This window comes from Symphodus melops (genome assembly GCF_947650265.1).
Source record: "Symphodus melops genome assembly, chromosome: 15".
Lineage (NCBI taxonomy): Eukaryota > Metazoa > Chordata > Actinopteri > Labriformes > Labridae > Symphodus > Symphodus melops.
This window is the reverse complement of record NC_136705.1, coordinates 13,534,755-13,555,558: the sequence shown is the minus strand read 5'-3', so window position 1 is coordinate 13,555,558 and position 20,804 is coordinate 13,534,755. Positions and strand designations below refer to the sequence as shown.

The following is a 20,804-nucleotide window of genomic DNA, read 5'->3' as shown; positions in this document are numbered from 1 at the left end:
GTTCAGTCATTCTCTTGACTGAATAAGTCAATCATTGAATCCCAATTAACCATCTGACCCAGTCTTCAATATGCCACAACCCTTTGATAGCAATTTGCATATCATTTGATTCAGAAATGTCAACAAGTAAATAAATACACACAAAAATAATGCATGCATCATTAAACTTTTCAATCAGGGTTTTTAAAGTACACCAGACCAGATGGCAAAGATTCAAATGTTTTTCATCATCAGGGTAGGGTATGTTGTGTGTTTGTTGAGGGTAATACAAACCTGTAAGTAGTCTCTCCCTGTTCTTTCCTTCAAGTGTTAGTAGGATAAAGAGGAGACAAAGGGAGAGAAATCAGTATTCTGGCAGATTATTTCTTCCAGCAGAAAATAGCATTTCATAGAGGATTCCTCTAATGGGTATGGACGGCATCATAGGGAAACTACAAGAAAAGAATTCATCGCTTTCAAGCACATGCAAGCTATGGTCATGCAATTAGCATGAAGCAGAATGAAAGGAATGGAGGTCAGAAAAGTAAGGATCTATAAGTGATACTGTATGTGCATGTGTGTATGTCTATTAAAGTATGAGTGATGGTACTGACATTCATTTTCTTGACCCAAGCAACAGGGATAGCATTGTCAAGATAATCCACATGTGCTATGTCCTTTAACTTTAAGACTTAAAGTCAGCGTATGTGTGGGTGAAATTTTTTTGTTAATAAGAAGAAACTAACCAGCATGTGTGCCATTTCAAAAATGTTATTGCATTTAGAAATCCCATTCAAAAAAGTGATCATGATACCTCAGTTACTCCCCTGTGCCTTTAGCCAGTCATTTAGCTTGTCCATTTCTGTAGAGGTGTTAAAAGTCATGCAAGCCAGGCAAATCATCTCGGAAAGAAAGGGTTAATCCATGTGTTTAGCTAGCTGTTACAATGCCGCATCAACAATGGGGAAAGAAAATGTTAAAGATAGATGGATGAAGACAAGCAGGAATGAGGAGACGCAGCAGCCGCCATTTTTCCAAGTCAGTAAGTTGTTACCTACTTTGCGGGGCTGCAGGTATGCAACGCCTTCAAATGAGGCTTCCAGGTAGCAATGGAAACCGAGTTCTCATCAGCAGTATAACTACGCCAGACACACTACGTGCAGAGTTGACAGGATAAATAAAATAATGGTAAATGAATCAATTAAAAGGGGTATAGTGTGGGCGGGAAAAAAGGGGGTCAAAGAGGAACGTATAAGTTATAATAGTAGGAAGTGAGAGAAGGAAGGTGAGGAGGGGAAAAAAGAAACAGCTGATTAGTTTTGTTTGGGGGGGGGTAATGTGGATGCATTGTGGTCTGAGGGAGGTGGGGATGAAGGTGGTGGTGGAGGTGAAGGTGGTGGGGTATACATGCCTGAGGGGGGAGAGTGCACTTTGGTAGTGGTGCCAGGTGGCTCTGAGGTACGGACGAGCACCGTCAGTGGAGTACAGACGCCAAGCTGCCTGGGTGGGGGGAGGGAGCAGAGATGGACAGGACACACACATCCACAGGTAAACACACACACACACAAACACACATATAGGACACAGAAGGGCAATGACACAACTATGATGAGGAAGAAGGGAATGAAAGATATGTAAACATGACACATTCACAGGGCATGTCATGGGATGTAACCAGCTGGTGGCCATATTGGAGGTTCTGAACTCGGCTAACATACAGCTTTGTTTATTTTGCATAACAGAAGGGGAAGGGTCTGTGAGTTGGACATGAGAAACCAACTTTAGAAATCTGACACTGCATCCAAAATCAATTTTCATTTTTCACTTCGACAATGATCTCGTCAGAAGTCAACGTTCACAATTAGCAGTGCCTTTAGCAGAGCAACATTAGCTGGGATGTTTGAAGTCGAAAAAGTTTTTGACAAAGATGCAATCCTGCAGTTAATATGGTCAGATCAGAAAAAGCCTACAATGCAGTGACTAACATCTTATTTGGATTTTATGTTTAAAGGCCTCCTTCCATTATAGGACTAGAATGCAATAGGAAGCAACTTTGTTTTGAACCAGTTGTTTCAAAAGGAATTACTAATTCCACTCTTACAGTCTTTTGGCACTTATTTTTTTCCTTATTTTATTTTGGATATTAAAACAGAATTCACTTGGATCTGACTGATCCTACTCGATGGCGCCAGGTGTGGTTACAAGATTTGTGACACCACTGGAAAGCCTCCATATAAACACTTTACACAGAAAGGACGGAAAATTAACACCGGCCATCAGCCAAATGCTGGTCAATGTTGGCCGTAGGTGGTAATGCTGCTCTCGGGGCCACTTTACATTCATTTGGAAATTCAATCTTAAACTGAAAATACAGTTGGTAGGAGAGATAGTTATTGCAGCAGGTGAAATGAAGAATTGACCAGCTGCTGAGGCTTGAAGACAGTGGTAATTTCCTTGCCTGCATGCTGACGGAGACACAAAACACACACACACACACAAGCAGTGGCTGAAAGCAGGGGGTGCTGTGTGAGATGGAGGAGTGAAGTGACAGACAGGACAGTAATGACATTCATATATTGAACACAGCAAAGCTGTTTCCAAGTTTCCTTTCACCTGTTGAGGAAAATGTTTTGGGTATTGCAAACAACAGACAGAGACCAGGTGTTTGATACAAAGCCAACAAAGGAAAACAAGATCAACACATGGGAAATTAATAGCCCCATGTCAGGGATATTCAGGATCAATTGGTTGTGAATGGTCTTTTGTCAGGTATCTAGTGTCATCAGTTAAAACTGAAATGTATTAAATGAAGTTTCAAACGTATTAATTAGATCAATATGTAGCAGAAAAACAACACAGAAAACAGTGATTCAGCAGACAAGCTGGTCAAGAGTGACTCAACTGGCAACATATAAAAGTATTTTTTGAGTTGGGACTTAAAAGTGGTGGGGGGAATTTAGTTCCATTTAAGGGCCTTGACAACAAAACAGTCTGCTTTAAGTTTAAAATTTAAGCACTGGACTTCCAGAAGGCACATGTCAGCTATCTAAGCATTATGGGCCAGTTGCAGGTTAGTAAATTAGCATTGTATTATCATACTGAACATAAGGCTCAGATTTTGGAGATCCCAATTACCCTTAAGTACCAAATATAGCACCATGGCAGCTCATTTGTACGGTTCACTGGTTAACAAAAAGACATACAGACAAAATAAAACCAGACACTCTTACACACACGAACAAATAGGAACATGAATGCAAACATTCTGGAAACACACCCAACCAAGTGCCCACCTGTGGGTATACACTAACAAAAACTCTCCTGCAGATATGTATCGGCCATTAGAAAGTAATGCAGCTGGCCTTGTCTATTACAATGAGTGACGGTTTGGAGGGGTGTCTGCCCAGGGGACGGTCACCATAGAAACAACTCACAAATCCCAGGAGTGTGTGTGTGTGTGTGTGTGTGTGTGTGTGTGTGTGTGTGTGTGTGTGTTGCTGTTAAACCAAAGAGACGACAGCCGGCCTCCCACACAGTAAGTCATCATCAGCTACACACCCCGACAGCCCGGAGAAGGGCAAAACACACACACTCATATTAAATACTTAATGAAACACCTTCACTCACATAGGACTGGAGATCATTAAATCAGGCATACATACAAAAATATGTTACACACACACACACACACACACACACACACACACACACACACACACACACACACACACACACACACACACACACACACACACACACACACACACACACACACACACACACACACACACACACACACACACACGCACACACACACACACACACACACACACACAGGCTTTTACTCAGCTTATATGCGGTTGAAACAAGCAAAAGGAAAGGATGTTTTATGCAGTCACACTGGTCATCTGCTGTTGCTGCTGTAAAAATAAATAGAAGAGAAGTGTGTGAGTGTCTGTGTACCTGGATTAGGCTGGCAGCTGGATTCCTCCTCTTTTCAAAGTGCTTCTGTCGATGCTGCTCCTGCACCTTCAGGGCAAAACCTGACCCAAGGATGCCCTACAGGCAGAAAAACATTCTTGAGTTTTTAAACTTGCTTGTATAACAATAGTGTTGCTTTTTCCTGTTCGCATTAGGTAAAATAAATTGGAAAATAACGCCTGTCCGTGTGTCACTCACAGCTGGTAGTGCGAAGAAGGAGATCCCCAGCAGAGCAAAACCAGCCGATAATAGTCTTCCTGTCCACGTCTGTGGAGTTTTATCCCCATAGCCAATGGTGGTGAGAGTTATCTGTGGGGTCAGAGGTCAAATCTGCCACTCAGGATAGTTTGGGTAATCATGGTTTTGTATGTACGGACGTCGATCATTTTATGCTACATTATCTACGACAGCTTTTGAATCTTATAACTATGCATTAACACTGGGGGTTCACACATCCTCATAGATAGAGGACAATATGAATACAATAGCACAAAGTACTATTGCATTAATATTGCTACAGTATAAAGACACAAGTACACGCAGACTGGAGTATTTAAGTCAAATAACACTTCTAGTAGCATTCAAAAAAAAAAGGGAAAAAAAGAAACTCTTTGAACTACCTTCCATAAGCTGGTTAATATTCCTACGGTCTATCATTACAGTACATTGTTAAAAACCTTTTTCACACATGCTCACAACTGAACATTTCTAGGGTGTGGAGGGACGATTGGGGTATTCACAGTGTCAACAAAAGAGTGGAAAAGAACATACTGGCAAGCAGAAAAGGGTGTGAAGCATGTCGCCCAAAACTCTAAAACTTTAAGAACATTTTCAGGAGTGCAGTGCATGAATTAAAGGGGCTATATTAAAGTTGCTGTCCAGCAAACTGATCCTTAAGAGCAAAAGAGATAAGTCAGAGTTAGCCTCTTGGTTAGTAACATAGCATAATGCAACACTGTTAGTAATTATTTGCATAAAGCATCGCACGTCTTATTATATGTTTTAAGTGTTGTATATATTGACTGATTACTTTACAGAGTTCACACTAGGTAAAATTTGGTAACTAGTTTGGTGACATTATTAAATTCGTGACCATGATGCATTAGGCCCCGTGTCCAAAGTAGGGTTCTTTCCTCAGTGCCAGCATCTTTTTTCAGTTGTTTTCAATAGGTACAGAGTGTTTGCAGTAGAAAGCGGCTGCCTGGATGAAAAGCGCAGCGCCTTGCATCTTTTCAACAAGCGCTCAGCTATTTTTGTGCAGCGGCTCAAGTTAAAAATATTTCAACTTTTCAAAAAAGTTGAAAGATGCTGACGTCACCAGCGTTTGTTTTTATTTCAACAAACCAATCACAAGGTTGAATGGCCAGTAGTCATCACCTTGGCAACCAAAACAATGGAGGAGAAGTTGGTTTTGGGAGTTTCATAAGCCTGAAATGTGACTGGAACCGGGCTTCATCCAGAAGCAACTCCTGGGCAAGGCGGTGATATTCCATGTATTGTCTCCTATGCATCGTGTTGTACCCACATGATCCTCACTCCATGTGTGTTCGGAGCCGTGATAGCGGGGCCGTCATTGTGAAGCTCATCATCCAGACAAAGTAAAAGGGCAAGAATACTCTGATTGATGCTCATAGTAAAGGGAACAAACAATCTCAAATATAATAAAACATGTAGTAAACAGTAACAGATCTGTGTCGTTCATATAGCAATTGCCAACAAACTGTTGTCATGGAGACAGGTACAACATGTAACGCTTTTCTTCTCAGATAAAACGCTAGGTGGACACAGGGCCTTAGTGAGCTGTGGGGTTGGAGGCACGGAAAATAATGTTTGAAAGCCTTGTTTAAAAAGAGGACAGACTATATCTTTTTTTCAAATGCATGTCAAAAAAAGTGCAGATTTTCAACCCTATCTACCAAATGTAGGCATGAGTGTTAAACACCTGCAGTTTTTGTGTTGACTCGTACATCAAGCTTATGTAACGTAACTGAACCTTTGCACTCAAATCATCCAACAGCTTTTAGTGCAGACCAGAAAGAGAGATTCTTCCATGTTGGTACAGAGAGTGTTCTGAGTGTCCTTTCCAAAAGCCAAACAGGTCGGTCTCACCTGGCAGCATGAGAAAATTAATCCATTGATCTGACCATTTCTTGAGGCCGTGTTGTCTGTTCTCCACGTACTCCTGGTGTAATGGGTTTTAGATGTAGGAGGAAACAGTGCAGTGCAGCCAGCCACGTGTGACTTTAAAGGCCAGCACTGTTGGTGTTTGTATTGCTCTTGTCATTAAGGTCACCCAGCTCCACAAATGGCTATTTATCACTGTTGTCCAATAAAACCAGAACACTTAAAAGTTTTCTTACCCTCTGTGATTTTGACAAGAATTAAGGGAAGCAAAAATGTTATATCAAATAGGACACGTTTACCTCTGTCTACGAATGAATTACACACTTTATTATGGCATGCGTGCTTACCGTGCCCCACCACAGAGCATCAGCGTAGGTGGCAAACTCCTTGTTGAACTCCTTCTCCACCAGGTAGACCAGAAATGAGGAGAAGATTAGCACCAGGAACCCGATGTACCAGGCAGTCACTAGCTCCTACAAGACACACAAGCACAATCAGGATTAAAGTTTAAACAGATAATAGCTGCAGGTGAAGCATTTCCATGAAAAATACATAAATTAACTATATAAAATATGAGTGAGTAATACAAGATAAGATCTCATAAGGCTTCATTTTGCCACATCATGGAAACGTTTTACTGCTTGTCAGCTGATTTGAGAGTTAAGTGAAATCACACAACGCCACTGACATCTTTTCAGTTTATATGTGAACCATTAAAACGTTGTAATAATGAGACACATGTCGGAATGTCCTACCTTACTGTGTGCATAAACTACAGATCCCAGGAGCTTCCAGGTGCCTCCTCTGCGGTCCATACGCACCATGCGCAGGATCTGAAGGAAACGAAGGCTACGCAGCGCAGATGTGGCGAAGATGTTACCCTGACTACCAGCTGAAACCACAGCAACCGAGGCGATGAGCACAATGATGTCTGGGGAGTAGAGGAGAGGAAATTAAAGGTCACAGGTTCCACAACAATAAAAAAAACAAAAAAACAACAGACGCTGGGTTTGACTCACCCTCTTTTCTTGACGTATCCACACACTCATCCATCACCTTTACAACAACTATAGATTCACTGCAAGCTGTTTGTATCTCTATTACTCTTCTTCTGTCACTCTGTCTACAACCCTAAACCACCACACTTCTTCTCTTATTTCCCAGCAGGCTGGCTGGAAAACCACTTTTCTTGAGAAGGATGTCTTTTAATGCTCTTTTGATACCAGATATTGTACATAAAGCAGAAACAGGAAGGAAACTTTAAGATCAGTGCACTCCCAAAGGAATGAATATAACCTGACGATTATGTCTTTAAATTATTGTTTAAGAACAGTACTTCAATCAGGTTGCAGTTTTTTGAAAGAGACAAGAATGTGTGAATGTTTCCTATGACAGAGATCCCTCACAGAGAGAGGTTTTGGCAAAGACAGCCATTTACATGCTCAGTATATACAGTTGTCTTTGTGAGGCATCTGTGGGTTTTTTTGTACTTGGCTAACACACAGAGACCTACCTATGACACAAAACGGCTTCCTGGCAAAGCGAAGGCGTCCCTGCCAGCCCCGGTAGCGGCAGCAGCAGCCAGCGCTCCATATCCTGATGATGTACTCCAGACCAAACACAACAATCATCACAAACTCCTGTCAGACACACACACACACACACACACACACACACGCACAAAGATACAACAAAGACAAAAAACACATAAGCACCCATGCTGAAATGTACAAATACTGTGCAGAAGCACACTAAAAAAAAAAAGACATTTGCATTTGTGGGAAAGACTTGTGGAAGTACCAGTGTGTAGCCTGTAGTCTGATGCTCCCCAAAGGGGGAAGCCAAAAAAACACATTTTGTCATCAAAACTGAACTAAAAATGTGTTTTAGAGTCTGTTTTCCCACTAACAGTGATCTTTTCAGTAATCATAGTGACCAGCCTTGACTGAAGAATCACAGGTGTAGACATTGTAGAAAGCTGTGTTCCATCAAGGTATGCCAATTACATGGTCTTCTTGTTACAGTTAGCTGACTCAAGAGCAAAGTCTAACACGTTAGTAGCACAGAGCCATTATTAATGTACATATTACAGCACTTTGACATTGATTGATTTTGGAATATTACGCTTAATCAATATCTTGCTTGGTTTTATTACATTGTTTATGACAATACGTTTAGTCATGTAAATCTAAGATCACATCAGCTGAAATCCTATATTAAAATCTCTTTCCAAATTGAAATGTTTCAAATATTTCTCCATGAAAGAACAAAGCTGCTGTGACAGGTTTAAAATGTGATATGGCCTTTTATGAAGAGGAGGAATGTTCATTTGTTGGCCTGTTATAACTGACCCTGTTCTCTTATTTTCTCTCTTCATAAACAGTGCTCCTACTTGTTTAGGATGTGTTGTTGGCTATGCTGCCTTTGCCTCCAGTTTATCTGTGACACAGTATTTTTCTTTCCACTACCTGTTCCGACAGGTGGCTTCCTGCTTAATTATATCTGAGGCACAGATGGTTAACTTAAATTACATTTTAACAGCGTGACTTTGATCATGTGTCGCAGGGGACCGATCATTACTGTTCATTATGTGCTGAAAGTGCACAATCAGGGTTTGTAATGCAGGCATGAGCATCCTACACTCACTCACACACACACACACAACACCACACCTGCTCAATAATGTTAATTTAACCATGTGACATTCCTAATTCATCAGAGTAGAATGAGATGCACTCAGTCAGTAAGCTCTCCCTGGTGCTTGCTAATTAAATACATTTACTTGTGTGCGTGTGTGTGTGTGTGTGTGTGTGTGCGTGCGTGCGTGCGTGTTACCAGGATGAGCAGGCAGTGAGAGGAGAATTCCTGGTGAGCAGGGATGGTGGAATAGACAGAGAGAACCAGACATCCAAACACCAGGATGAACCTGTGGAGACAAAGCATGCAACCAGACAGACAAAATAAAAACAAATCAGTTTGCGTCAAAAATAAAATGAACCTTGACCTCAGACTGATGGGCTTAATTCTCCTCCACTGGATTGAAATTGTTCAGAGCACACAAGTTTCCCAGTTGGGATACAGCAGAATCCCTGTCGGTTTATATTGATTAATAACAAATGTCTCTCACAGTAACACACATTTAAAAAGAAGTAGACACAATGCTGCAGGCTGTGATCATGTGTTGCTTTGTGTATGCTCCAGCTATTCATCAACAGCTTCACATTTTAAGTTTTAGTCATTTGTAGCAGTCATTCGACTGCTAATTACTGTCAGGTTTTTAGCTGTACAGTGAAGTCTTTCCCTTGAACTTCCACAATACCACACAGTGAAGGATTTTGCTGGTAACACTTCAGAAGAAACGTAAACTTGTTGTTTTGGACTGGCTGGTTTATTTTCTCTCAAGGATGATCAACATCTACAACAGAAACAAGTATTTATCTAATCTACAACAGTCTCTGAAACAGTTTTATATGTTGGTTTTCTGTTGAGTCGGCAATTGCTGCTGATACTTTTATGTGTGAAAACTCAACATTAATGCAAAAACACGTTTTTACAGCCAAAATAGGTGAAGGTAAAGAGATAAAAAAAAACACACATTTATATATTTTTACATTAAAGCCAAAATAACTATTTTAACCTTTAATGTTTTCTGTGAATAATTTTTTTCTCTACCTGTGAAAGCCAAGTAATGCATGAATTTCTGTATGTTATTCCTAGTCTAAAGTGTTAGTTCACCCATATTTTCCACTGTAATTAAAAAAAACAATTGAGTTAAATGGAACCTGTTTTTGCAGCTAAAACTACTCGGGAAAATATCAGAAGCAACACAAAAAACATTTGCTGTAAACAGCGCTTACTTTCTTTTCGAGTCCCCTGAGAGAACAGTGCCTACCTCTGTGAAGGAGCTGTGAAAACGTCAACAGACTTAAATCTCCTGAAATATTCTCATTAATAAAAAAAACATCAACTTTATCAGTCTTCCTCAATGTCTCACTGACCCAAAGTAGCTTTCATCTGCTGCTTGCGAGGGAACCTCTCAGGCCCTTCTAAGTCATATGTTAACTTGGTTAATGAGCAAGTAAAAATAAAATTCATGTAGCAGCTTCAAGGCAACATATGAACTGGCTGAAGCCTCTGCATGCTGCTTCTCCCTGTTGTTTTGTAAAGATGCCATCTGTCTTTCTGATACACACTGTCTTCTCATCTCTACAGATCTTTGACTGTGTTTGGGTCTATTCCAGGCTTGTTTCTCCCTCTCTGTTTGGCTGTGTCTTTAATCTCTGATGCTCTTTGCTTTTCCACTCGGCCTTCCGTCTTCCTCAACTCCCTTCTCCATCTTGCATATCTCTGTCTGAGTTTTCCGAGTTTCTCTCTTTCACTGAATGTCACAACACACACATTTTTTCCCTCTCTAGTGTTTGATTGATGACATAGTTTGTTTTCATTGGGATCCACAAGGAATATGTACAGTATATAGAGGGTATGTGTAGGTGGGAATGATGGCTCCTGACAAACCAGACAACGTTTAAATCTGATACTGGATCTCTGTCTAAAAAATCTTGACTCTGAAACAGTAGATACTGATATAAAATGTAACCTGAAATGTAAATAATTCACACTTATAATTGCATTGCATTGGGGACCTCCAGTTATTTACCAGTTATTTATTTATTTTTTTTACAGACACGACTACTGCAAAGGTCACACGGTCTTTTGATTTACAGGTTGCATACATCTATTCAACCCACCTTCCTATCTAACTCCATTGGTCTACTGGTCAACTATAGAGTTGTGTCTTGCGCCGACTGATCGCTGAGAATGTTAACAGGTTGTTTTTTTTGCCCTTCACCTAAAAAGAAAAGTTCACTTTAACAAATTAAAGCTTTTAAAAAAAAAATTCTAACGATATGCAACAAAAGACTCAATTATCTGTTCATCATCAGTTTAGTCAAAGTCTGAATTTCAGAGAGTAGAAAATGACATTTTAAGATCAATGTTGTTTAAGAAAACTTAATTGGTATTGAAAATGGCATTCGAAAAAAATTCATAGGAAAATTCATCTCCATGAACTTTTCACCCTGAAACTAAAAAATTATTTTATTAAGTCATACAACATGCTCACACAAATTATTTTGCACTGATTAAATTATTATATGTACAATTGTGAAATTCTTCATCAATTTATAATATCTGTGAAAAACTTTCAGCTCAAGGTCTAAGGTTTCAGAATAAAGATGTTTATGTCTCTGTTTCCTTCATGCCGTCTATTTACATTACAGAGGTAAATAAATAAAAAAATTAAACAACCAAAAACCAATTGAATACCTAAATATGAAAAGAAAATAAGGCCAACCTGAGTGTTGAGGAGATTGAATCAAATGAAACGAATAAACACATCTTTATTAAAAGTAATAATAATAGTTAAATTCAACAATATGATTGGAGCTCTTTAAGCTCTCTTTTATTGTCTCTGTTGTTCAAAGACATCTGTTGACAGGGGTGAAGGTTTTCATTCAGCATTTTTAAGTCCACTAGATTGAGATACCGCGCTGCAGGAAAAGTTCAGCGACATTTATTCAACCTTCATTGATTCCAAAAAACGAATACCTGAACATACGTAGACTGAAGACACTGCAGAGATAAAACAGAGAAGAGATCCCATCACGCTAAATGTCTTGTTTACACAGATATGTATATAATACACACTAACGCGCACACACATGCAGCCCAGTATTAGCCCGACATACAACATCAGAGAGCACATTATTTTCTTTTACTTTTCATGTATATAATAAATTGCTTCTCAGATGACACATAGAAGTGGGAGATGATTTAAAAAGGCTCAGCAGAGAGGGAGTGTGTGTGACTGTAAATCCATTCCTTTGAAATGTATCATAAGGATCATAAATATATATATATTTATATGAAATACACATCTGAAGTTGGGAAGGAGAGAAATTGTGTGTGTAGGTGTGTGTGTGTGTGTGTGTGTGTGTGTGTGTGTGTGTGCGTGACGGTACGTAAGAGGTCAGTGTTTTCCACACAATTCAGTCGGTATCATTATCTATTTACTTCTTTCTTGAAGTACCAACTGTGCATATCCTTTCAATCAAGACACGTGAGGGAGGGAACGGAAACAGTGAGAGAGGGCAAAAAGGAAATATCCAAAACACAAAGGAAGACACTCGGGTTATGTGAAGAGAACAAGAGCAACACTTAGAGCTCCACAGTGGCACAAAGCATAAACGCTTGGAGGACTCGACAGGAGAAGTGGGTTCAGCAGGTTCTCCAGCAAGGCTAGCTGAGGCTGTGATGGGAAGATAAAGAGGAGCTTAGCTATAAATAACTCTTCTCCTTCTGTTACTGACCAGGTGGATCGGTACATCACAAATAAAACAAGTGCGATATAAGGAAAGAGATGACAAGCTGAGTGAATATACTGAACACAGTCAGTCTATTTTCAGCCTATTGTTAGTGTTCACCATGTCAACTATCATAGTGTCGATCCTGCTTTCATCCTATTCAGTACATCTCCTGCTACAGATGTGGCATGCACGAATCTTCTTGAACTTTTGCTTTCAGGTAAAACTCCACTGCATACATGTACACAAGAGCAACGGTCAACATGTCCCAACTAAATGGGACTTGATAGTTAGACACTATAGCTTACTGTTAAAGCACAGGTGTTCCCATGGCAGTTAGCAATAAGCTTCATGATCACGTGGAAAAGTCATGTGATGGGTAGAAGGGCTGCAGTATGACCTTGTTACTGCATTAAAAATGTCACAAAAATAGGAATACGAGCGCTTGCTCACTCATGCATTCGCTTTACCTGACATATGAAGGCTTGAGTATAATGGCCAAGATCTTGCTGGCACCTAATTTTCATGCATTCAGATGAAGTGCAAGCTAACTAGTAGCTTCCCTTAGACTTAATTGTTACAATTCAATTGCAATTGAAAAAAAAAGAAAAAAAAAAAAAAGAAAAAGTCTGAAGGAACATTTTGCAATCAGGGGTATCAAGTTAAAGACAAACAGAAAGTGTGACTTTCACCCCTTTTTTTTTTTTTAAATTGCACATCATAAAGTTATCACAACACTGTTGTCCTATCGCGCATATTTTCATACATGGTGCAGTCCAAACAGAAAGGAGTTGTCAAGCAACCTTCAAGCTTGAAATGCTGACCCAGCCAGCAGCACGGTCCCAATCACAAATAGCATAAACTATTTCAAACACTCGGTGTTACAACCAAAAGTTTTTTGGCTTGATTAATTTTCCTTCTTTTGAATTCAGCAGTTAAAGAAAGGGACATAGCAACAGAAATGTGTAGACAGACACCACCACAACTACTATAAAGTGTTACAAAAATCTTTACAAAGGTTGTCAAGTTTAAGTCTTCATAATGTTGTCCAGCCTTACCTGATTCAAGGAAAGGATAATGTGAGAGAAAGAGGAGCTGAGAGGGGGAAGCAGTAACAAGGAGTAATACAGCCAGGCAGCTCCTTGCCTACAATCTATTAGTGAATCCTTGTGTTTATCCGTTCTCAAGCAGTATTTTACCTGATGATGGCAGCAATAAAACATCAGGTTTTATTTCTAAGCAACTATTTGACCAAACAGAGCTGGGCCAAGGACACAGCACAGGCCAGCTCTCACAGCTGACTCCTGAAAAGTTTTTCTCCAACAAAAGCAAAGATGAACTACAATAATAGTCAATATATCAGACTACTCTCAAAGGGTTCAAGCAGCTGGGTCAAATGGATCTGGAGAGAATTCAATGTCTTACGTTAAAGTGCATGCGTGCTGATGCAATATCTTGAACCATAGAAGAAGTCTCTGTGCAACATGCCAGCCTATTGCTCCGAAAGCTATACAGCATGTACAGGTAGCATGTTCTCTCGAGACAAGGATGGAACTCGACTTCTTCCAGTCTGTAATAATTTTATGTATGGACCTCTACAGCCTGCAGGAAGACAAAATCCATTATACAGCACAGTGCTTGGTCCACTGAAAATGCACTCACCAAATGCACATTCTCAGTTTTTGGTTTCCTTACTCGTGAAAATAGATATTGCGATACTTTGATGTATCAATGTCTTTGCACAGCCCTACTGTCTGTTTAGGAAGCTGATCATTGTTGTCTTTTCCTATATGTAAAAGTGAGAGAACACACACACAGAAGAAGAGAGAGAGAAGGTAATGTTTTGGAGAGGGGTACAGGGAAAAAAGAAAGAGCAGGGCGGGAGCCAACTTTCCATGATGTGGGATGCACCAAGAATGGGTGACGGGTACAAGAAGCGTTTAGTGTGTTCTTGCTAACTAGACACAGTCTGACATACTGTTGAAGAAAGCCAATAACTAACAGGGTTCATAAAAAACACAAGCTCACATGGAACACACACACACACACACACACACACACACACACATCCATCAGATTCCTATCAGCACCCATACCAGCTCCAACACCACTGTAGGACTCCTGTGCAAAGTTCTGTTCAACAGATGTCAGACAGACAAGCGAATGCGTGAGAGAAGATAAAAGGAGATGTTAGAACTTCATTTTAAATTCAAGATGAGTATATGTTCATTATTCTAAAATAAACTTCAGCAATCCAAGCCAAGTACATTTCCCTGAACCTCAGGAGGGGGAAGGGTGGACGGGGGAAGGGTGGGTGGGGGGGGGGGGGGGGGTCTTCATGCCTCTGCGTCTGCTTTTCCTTGAACTTTATTTCAAAGACTTTGTCTCATCTGATTTCTGAGAAATTAAAGTACACACAAACAAAGTTTCATCTAATTCAAACGTCTCTACCAAGAGAACTAAAAGCACAACTCTGCAATTGCAGTGCAGTTAAAGACGTATCTGTCAGTGAAAGACGCATACGTTCTGTTTGGCGATGAACTTTGGGCTGGAAAAAGCAGCAGATTCACTTATCTGCAACTTGCTGCTTTGATCCTAACACATCATTTTCCGACTTAGTTCAGCCAGTGATGTTGTACCCTTTGTGACAGAGGACATTAGACTTTTTGTGTCTCAGGAAATCCACTGGGCTAATTGGGCTGCTTTGATTAATGTCACTTAACACAGAGCTAGCAGCAGGTGAATTGGAAGTCAATACGCAGGACTTGTTAGTGCAATCCGAAGACAGTTATGATTGAACGAGTGCAATGTCTGTGCCGCTTATGGTGCTCCATTAAGTCAAGTTCAACGCATGGAATGTGAGAAATCTATAAATGCACTTTGTATTTTTTTTTTTTTTTTGGGGGGGGGGTGATGATCTCTTTTTGCTTTGTAAGCTAGTGTGGGAAATGTAGGAAGCTTTTTTAACGAGTTCTGCTGCAATAAAGTAGACCAATCATCTCATTATAAGAAGGGAGAATGAATGTTATTTCTGGAATATAAAAAGTAACATATGTTCCATATGTGAACCAGGGTGCTAGTTAATTGTGTGTGCAGTGTCCTGAGATTGGAAGTAGTAAACGTGTAGATGTAGTCATTTTGCTCTTGAATATTTCCAAGCATCACTCAGTCGGATATAGTACAGGTTAAGCATGTGAAGTCTCGCAGAAACCCAAGCAAGATGACACATTCACAGCAATTTTATTTCATTGAATTACACATTACACTCACATTTTCCTTGTTTATTCTAATATATACCACTTTTCATTAGCTAAGAAATAAGATGAGCTATACCCTATTGCTGAAGCTTTTGTGCTGTAAATGTTTTAATCTGCTTTTTAAAAAGTCTCAAGGCCAAGTCACTGAGGAATAAAGAGCATTTTTACTGCATGACTCTGTGCCTCAAAGTCTTTTCAAAGATTTAGACAATATTAGCTGGTGAATGCCGAGTGATCTTGATGTGAGGAATTCATCTTTCTGCTGAAGTGAGACCACTTCGGAGAGTTTGACAAGACCAACTTTCACATCTCAAAATACAAAAAAAATAAAATAAAAAATACACCCAAAAAACAAGTTCACAAAAATACACAAATCATGTCAAGAGCTTTGTGTGAAAGCTCTGTAGCTGAAGATTGAGAGACTCACTCACACCGCAGAGCTGTGAATGAGGGAATTAGAGGGGCGAAGCAGTGCTGTGTGAGTGCTTTGCTGGAGCAGAGTCAGCTCGTTAGGCCAACAGATGGCTGGCTAGTTCCCACTGCACAGAGACAGGGCAACTTAACTGCAGATATGCTGACTCTGCATGGCTTATTGCGCCGTAAGTGTGTGAGTCTGTAAGGGATATATATATATATATATATATATATATATATATATATATATGTGCTGCTAATGGCATTTTGAGTGTTGCGTGTATGTGTTTGCATGAATCTGCATATTTGCAGTCACTGTACACTTCGTCTAAGCAGCAATCAAGTACGTCAGTGCATTAATCAGCCCAACAGATCCATCTGTTCTGCTGCTTCCGACCTTCTGACTCTCAAAGTTAAGTTTTGAACAAGAGCTAAAAACAAGGAGCTTGGGATTGTTAGGGGTTGAAATGTGGATCATTTTTAATCCGAACTTTTGATTGTGCTTGTTTGTCTCTGCATCTTTTAGTTTCCCCCGAAGTCTAGGCTCTCTGCTGAAAAGGACTAAAACATTTTAGAGACCGTTTGGTTCTGGGGGAGCATAGTGAGCGGTGTATACAGTATGTGCTGAAAATATAGAGCTCCTGCAACTTTCAGAGACTATCACAGATTGAAAAAAGTTGAACTGGTTGCCAGTAAACCTAAAGGAGATTGTCCTGTGTAATCAGAGAAAAAAACATTCCCTTGATATTATAGTCTCTAAAACACACGGTCAGACTACACGGTGTCTACACTGTAGAAAAGTGTTATTCTGGGACATAGAAAAATATCTCTATATTGTGTTATTACAAAAAGAGGCAGGTGTCCAATCTAAAGTTGGGTTTAACTGCGGAAGCAAACAAGAAACCAAAAAACACCGGCTTTTTATCTATTTACAACTAATTGTAAAAATAGAAAACACGGAAAACACGTCAGGATTTACACATTTAGAAGAAAGAAAAAACACTTTAAGAAAATGTTTAGGATTGTTGATGCAGAGGACAATTTTGGTCAGAGAGGTGTTTTCACGGTGCGTGTGTGTAGGGGTGTTGATCCTACATATTCAGCATTGAAGATAATAAATATTGTCCTTTTTTAAAAATATTTTGGAGATCATTTTGCTGTCCCAGCATATAGGGAAACTGTATATCTCTTGTTTACAGCCCATAAAGCCAGGCACACACATTTCTCTCCATATCATTTGTGTTGAAGAGTTTTCCCTTTACACTTGTTCATTGATCAGCATGACCTGCATTCTTACTCTTCTTTCATAATTGATGAAATGTATTATCTGATTACCTGCTGTAGTTGCTTCTTTCAGTTTAAATGAGCACGAGGGTGTTAACCAGGGAAACTGCATCAATGGGATTTTCATTCCCTTTGGTTTGAACAATAATAAAACTGTCAGGAGCAATAATCGGTTCAATCATCATAAAATCATGACAAAAATAAATAATAATAAACAGTTTTCATATTATGTTTTAAATGTTACAATTGTTGCACTAATCTTTGCTGGCTTAAAGACAGTAAACGTTCTAATAAGCAAACCGATTATTGACGCATCAATCTTAATTTTGAGCAGAACATTAAGACCTTAAAGTGTTTCAATTTCTATTGAATGCTTATAAATCATGAGCAAAAAAATAAATAAATAAATAAAAAGAGTCTACTTGTAAGAAAGTATGGTGGAAAAAACAGAAAATAGAGAAATATTAATAAGGTGTAAGGGTCAGACCAAAAGAGTTAGAAAAAACAGGAAGAAGATTTTATTGATTTCCAGTCTGGTGGAAATGGGACACAGTCAGCCTGCAGGCTAAAAAGAAATAAACTATACCTCTTCTTATTGTGTTCCTGTCTTTTTCTCTCTCTTTTTTTTCCCGACATAGAAAGAGAACCCCAGAAAATATACACACATTACAACTATCCTTCCCCCCCATGGGCAGGAAAGCAAGATCACAAAGTTTTATGTCACTGTCCCTGAGCTGTGTGACGGATTCTACATAACTGTTTGTATATGCTATCTATCTTTAAGAATGTGCAGCCAAATAACACAAAGGTTTAACTTTATATGTCACATTTCTTGGAGTCTCACTATTTCCACGTACTCAGTAAGTGCTGCGGTCCATCAGAGCTGCGCACAACGCCGCCATTCACTGCCACTTTTGTCATTGCATCTGATTCCACAGCAAGCGCCGTAGTCCCGCTCTGGAGCATGCCAACAGTGCCACTATGCACTCCTCCAAGTTTGAATATGTTGGAATATTATTTTTCACAGAGCCCGCTGCACGCACGCATCAAGCTAGACCGAATAGAACAACCCAGAAGGGAAGTCAGAAAGAAACACGCAGCGCGTCCAGTGAATTTCAAAATAAAACACAATGTATGGACTCACAGTTGTATTTTCCATCACTTCAACATTTAAGTGTAATTACAGGCATAAAATAAATCAACAAATGAAAAGACAAAGCAAAATGTGGTTTGCAAAATGTTTTTGCCCGAGTCGTTCTATTCTGTCGAGCTCAAAAATAGACTTGCAGTGAATTCGAAACAGAGTGTTTAGTAGCCGACTGCGGCGCTCCTCGTAGCAACAGGAGCATTTACTAAAGTAGCAGCGGACGGCAGTTTTATGTGCGGTGGTGGTGGACCAGCATTGGGTTAGTGCTTTTGTTTCCATTTCATAATTCAGAAATTTCTTAAACTTTCTTTTTCATTTAAAAGAAAATTGCACGTGTGGAAGAAAATCCTGTACACAAACGGCCAAGTATAAATTCTAATAATACAAACAGGTGGACTATATCATGCAGCTGAACAATTGACTTTGTTTCATTTGAAACCAATAACAATGTGATTCAGAAAAAAGTGTCCTGGATGTAAAATGTGTATAGGAACATTTAACTCAAACAGAAGAGGAATAAAGCCACTGCATCAAAGAATCTGAACCTCTAACCTTTAAAGTAATAAAAGAGAAAGAAACACTTCTCTGAGTTAAATGTGCCCTTTTCTGACTGGCAGAAACCGGTCCACACAGGAAGTGAAGTCTAAGTCCTGATGTGAAGGAAAGTGCTCCTGCTGATTGTTGCTGACATGAGTGGCAGACAAAAGAGGAATATAGTGTAATTTGAGAAAAATATAGCTCTCTGTTTCCCGAGACTGCAAATTGGACTCTCTTGGGGCTCCATATCTGCGTTGCTATTGGCTGGATTGTGAATTACAGCACTGTCAGGTTGTGAGTGTGTGTGACTCTACACTGCATGGGATTGTTTCAGTTAGCACCTACAGGATGAAACACTTTTCAACACTTAGCTGGACACTCGCAGTTACAACAATATTCGACCAGAACTCTGAGACCTTGTATTCCAATGCAGACCTTTCTGGTTATATGAAGAATGAATACCATGACACATGAGGCCAGAAAGCAGGTGCAGAGAGTGTGTGCATAGTTGTGTGAAGAAAGAGTAATCTTTGTGGGAAATCATTTGAATCTATGAAAATGACAAAAAAAAAAAAAAAAAAAAAAAGGGTAAATCTGTGTTGTTGCTGAATTCATTTTGTCTTTAAATTTCAGTCTCCGAAAAAAGATGGAACGGAGCAACATGAAGCTTTGAAAGGAAACTTGCACCTAAGTACAGTTCAGGTTTTGGAATCTAAACAATCACAATTTTTTTTTTCCTGTTTCTTGTGTTTTATAAAATGTATTTTAACCTCAGGGCCACCCTGTACAGGCACCAAGGATACAACAAGAGGATTTACAGGAACATGTGCTCAGCAAGAGCCCAGGTTTAGAAAAGCTGCAGAAATGAAGACATTCTAACAGCAAGCAAAAGATGGAATTCAGGGAATGTCCTAATCAGCCAAGCTGATGCTCTCCAGATAAGACGGATAATCAGCGATAGGGACAAATGGCTGTTTGCTGATGGAGGGAGATGGAAGAAACATGTGCCCCAATGACACCCATTCCACCAGATCAAAAGACCACTGCTGTTTGATGTCTGATTGGAGGGTAAACTGTGGGCAATCTAATGTGTATAATGTGTGTAGCTAACTTGTTTATGATTGAAGGCTTTTATCAATAATATGCTCACAGTGTGGTTCTGAGTGCATATGTGCAACTCATGTGAAAGCACTAAATAACACTCTGCATCTGTTTCCATTAGTAAAGTGTCTAAGAACAAGTCCCCTCTACGAGCCGACTCTTTTCTGTGAATCACTGGAGCCTTATATAATGAATACATGATCTTTTCTTCACAATGCTCGGACAAAGGAACATCAAGCACTGACAGAATGAATGCTATGTCAATGTGTGTGCTGTGAGGACCAGATGCGATGACAGGAAAGCATCAGGAGGAAGAGGGATAATGGTGTTCAGAGCACAGACAGAGATAAGAGGAACGCAGTGTGCGAACTGCAGGTGAGGAGAAGATGAGTGATAGTTGCAGAAGAGGTAAAGAATTCTGATTCATTTTAATAACACAAGTGCAGGACACAAAGTTTGCCAAATAAAGTTATCAAAGAGCAGGTTCAACAAACAATCCTCACAGGTACATGAGAACTGGGGATCCTGCAAGTTCAGAGAGAAGAAAAAAAAACGCAAGCAAGCATACCTACTGCTGAACATGAGACAGACAGAACATCTACCACATTAATGATTTTA

The 20,804-nt window shown here is 39.7% G+C and overlaps 1 protein-coding gene across 3 annotated transcripts in view; it reads right to left on the bottom strand.

Annotated features, from left to right (window-relative positions):
- kcnq5a (potassium voltage-gated channel, KQT-like subfamily, member 5a) overlaps nt 1-20,804 on the bottom strand; it is an 80,680-nt gene that overhangs the window by 18,827 nt on the left and 41,049 nt on the right. For all 3 annotated transcript variants that reach the window (XM_079362354.1, XM_079362355.1, XM_079362356.1), the window contains exons 2-9: nt 8,920-9,010; nt 7,598-7,724; nt 6,840-7,015; nt 6,432-6,557; nt 4,159-4,269; nt 3,943-4,038; nt 1,038-1,132; nt 274-300 (exon numbers count right to left, since the gene is read on the bottom strand). In XM_079362354.1, coding sequence (XP_079218480.1) covers nt 274-300; nt 1,038-1,132; nt 3,943-4,038; nt 4,159-4,269; nt 6,432-6,557; nt 6,840-7,015; nt 7,598-7,724; nt 8,920-9,010 — 849 coding nt within the window. The remainder of the gene's footprint in view (nt 1-273; nt 301-1,037; nt 1,133-3,942; nt 4,039-4,158; nt 4,270-6,431; nt 6,558-6,839; nt 7,016-7,597; nt 7,725-8,919; nt 9,011-20,804) is intronic.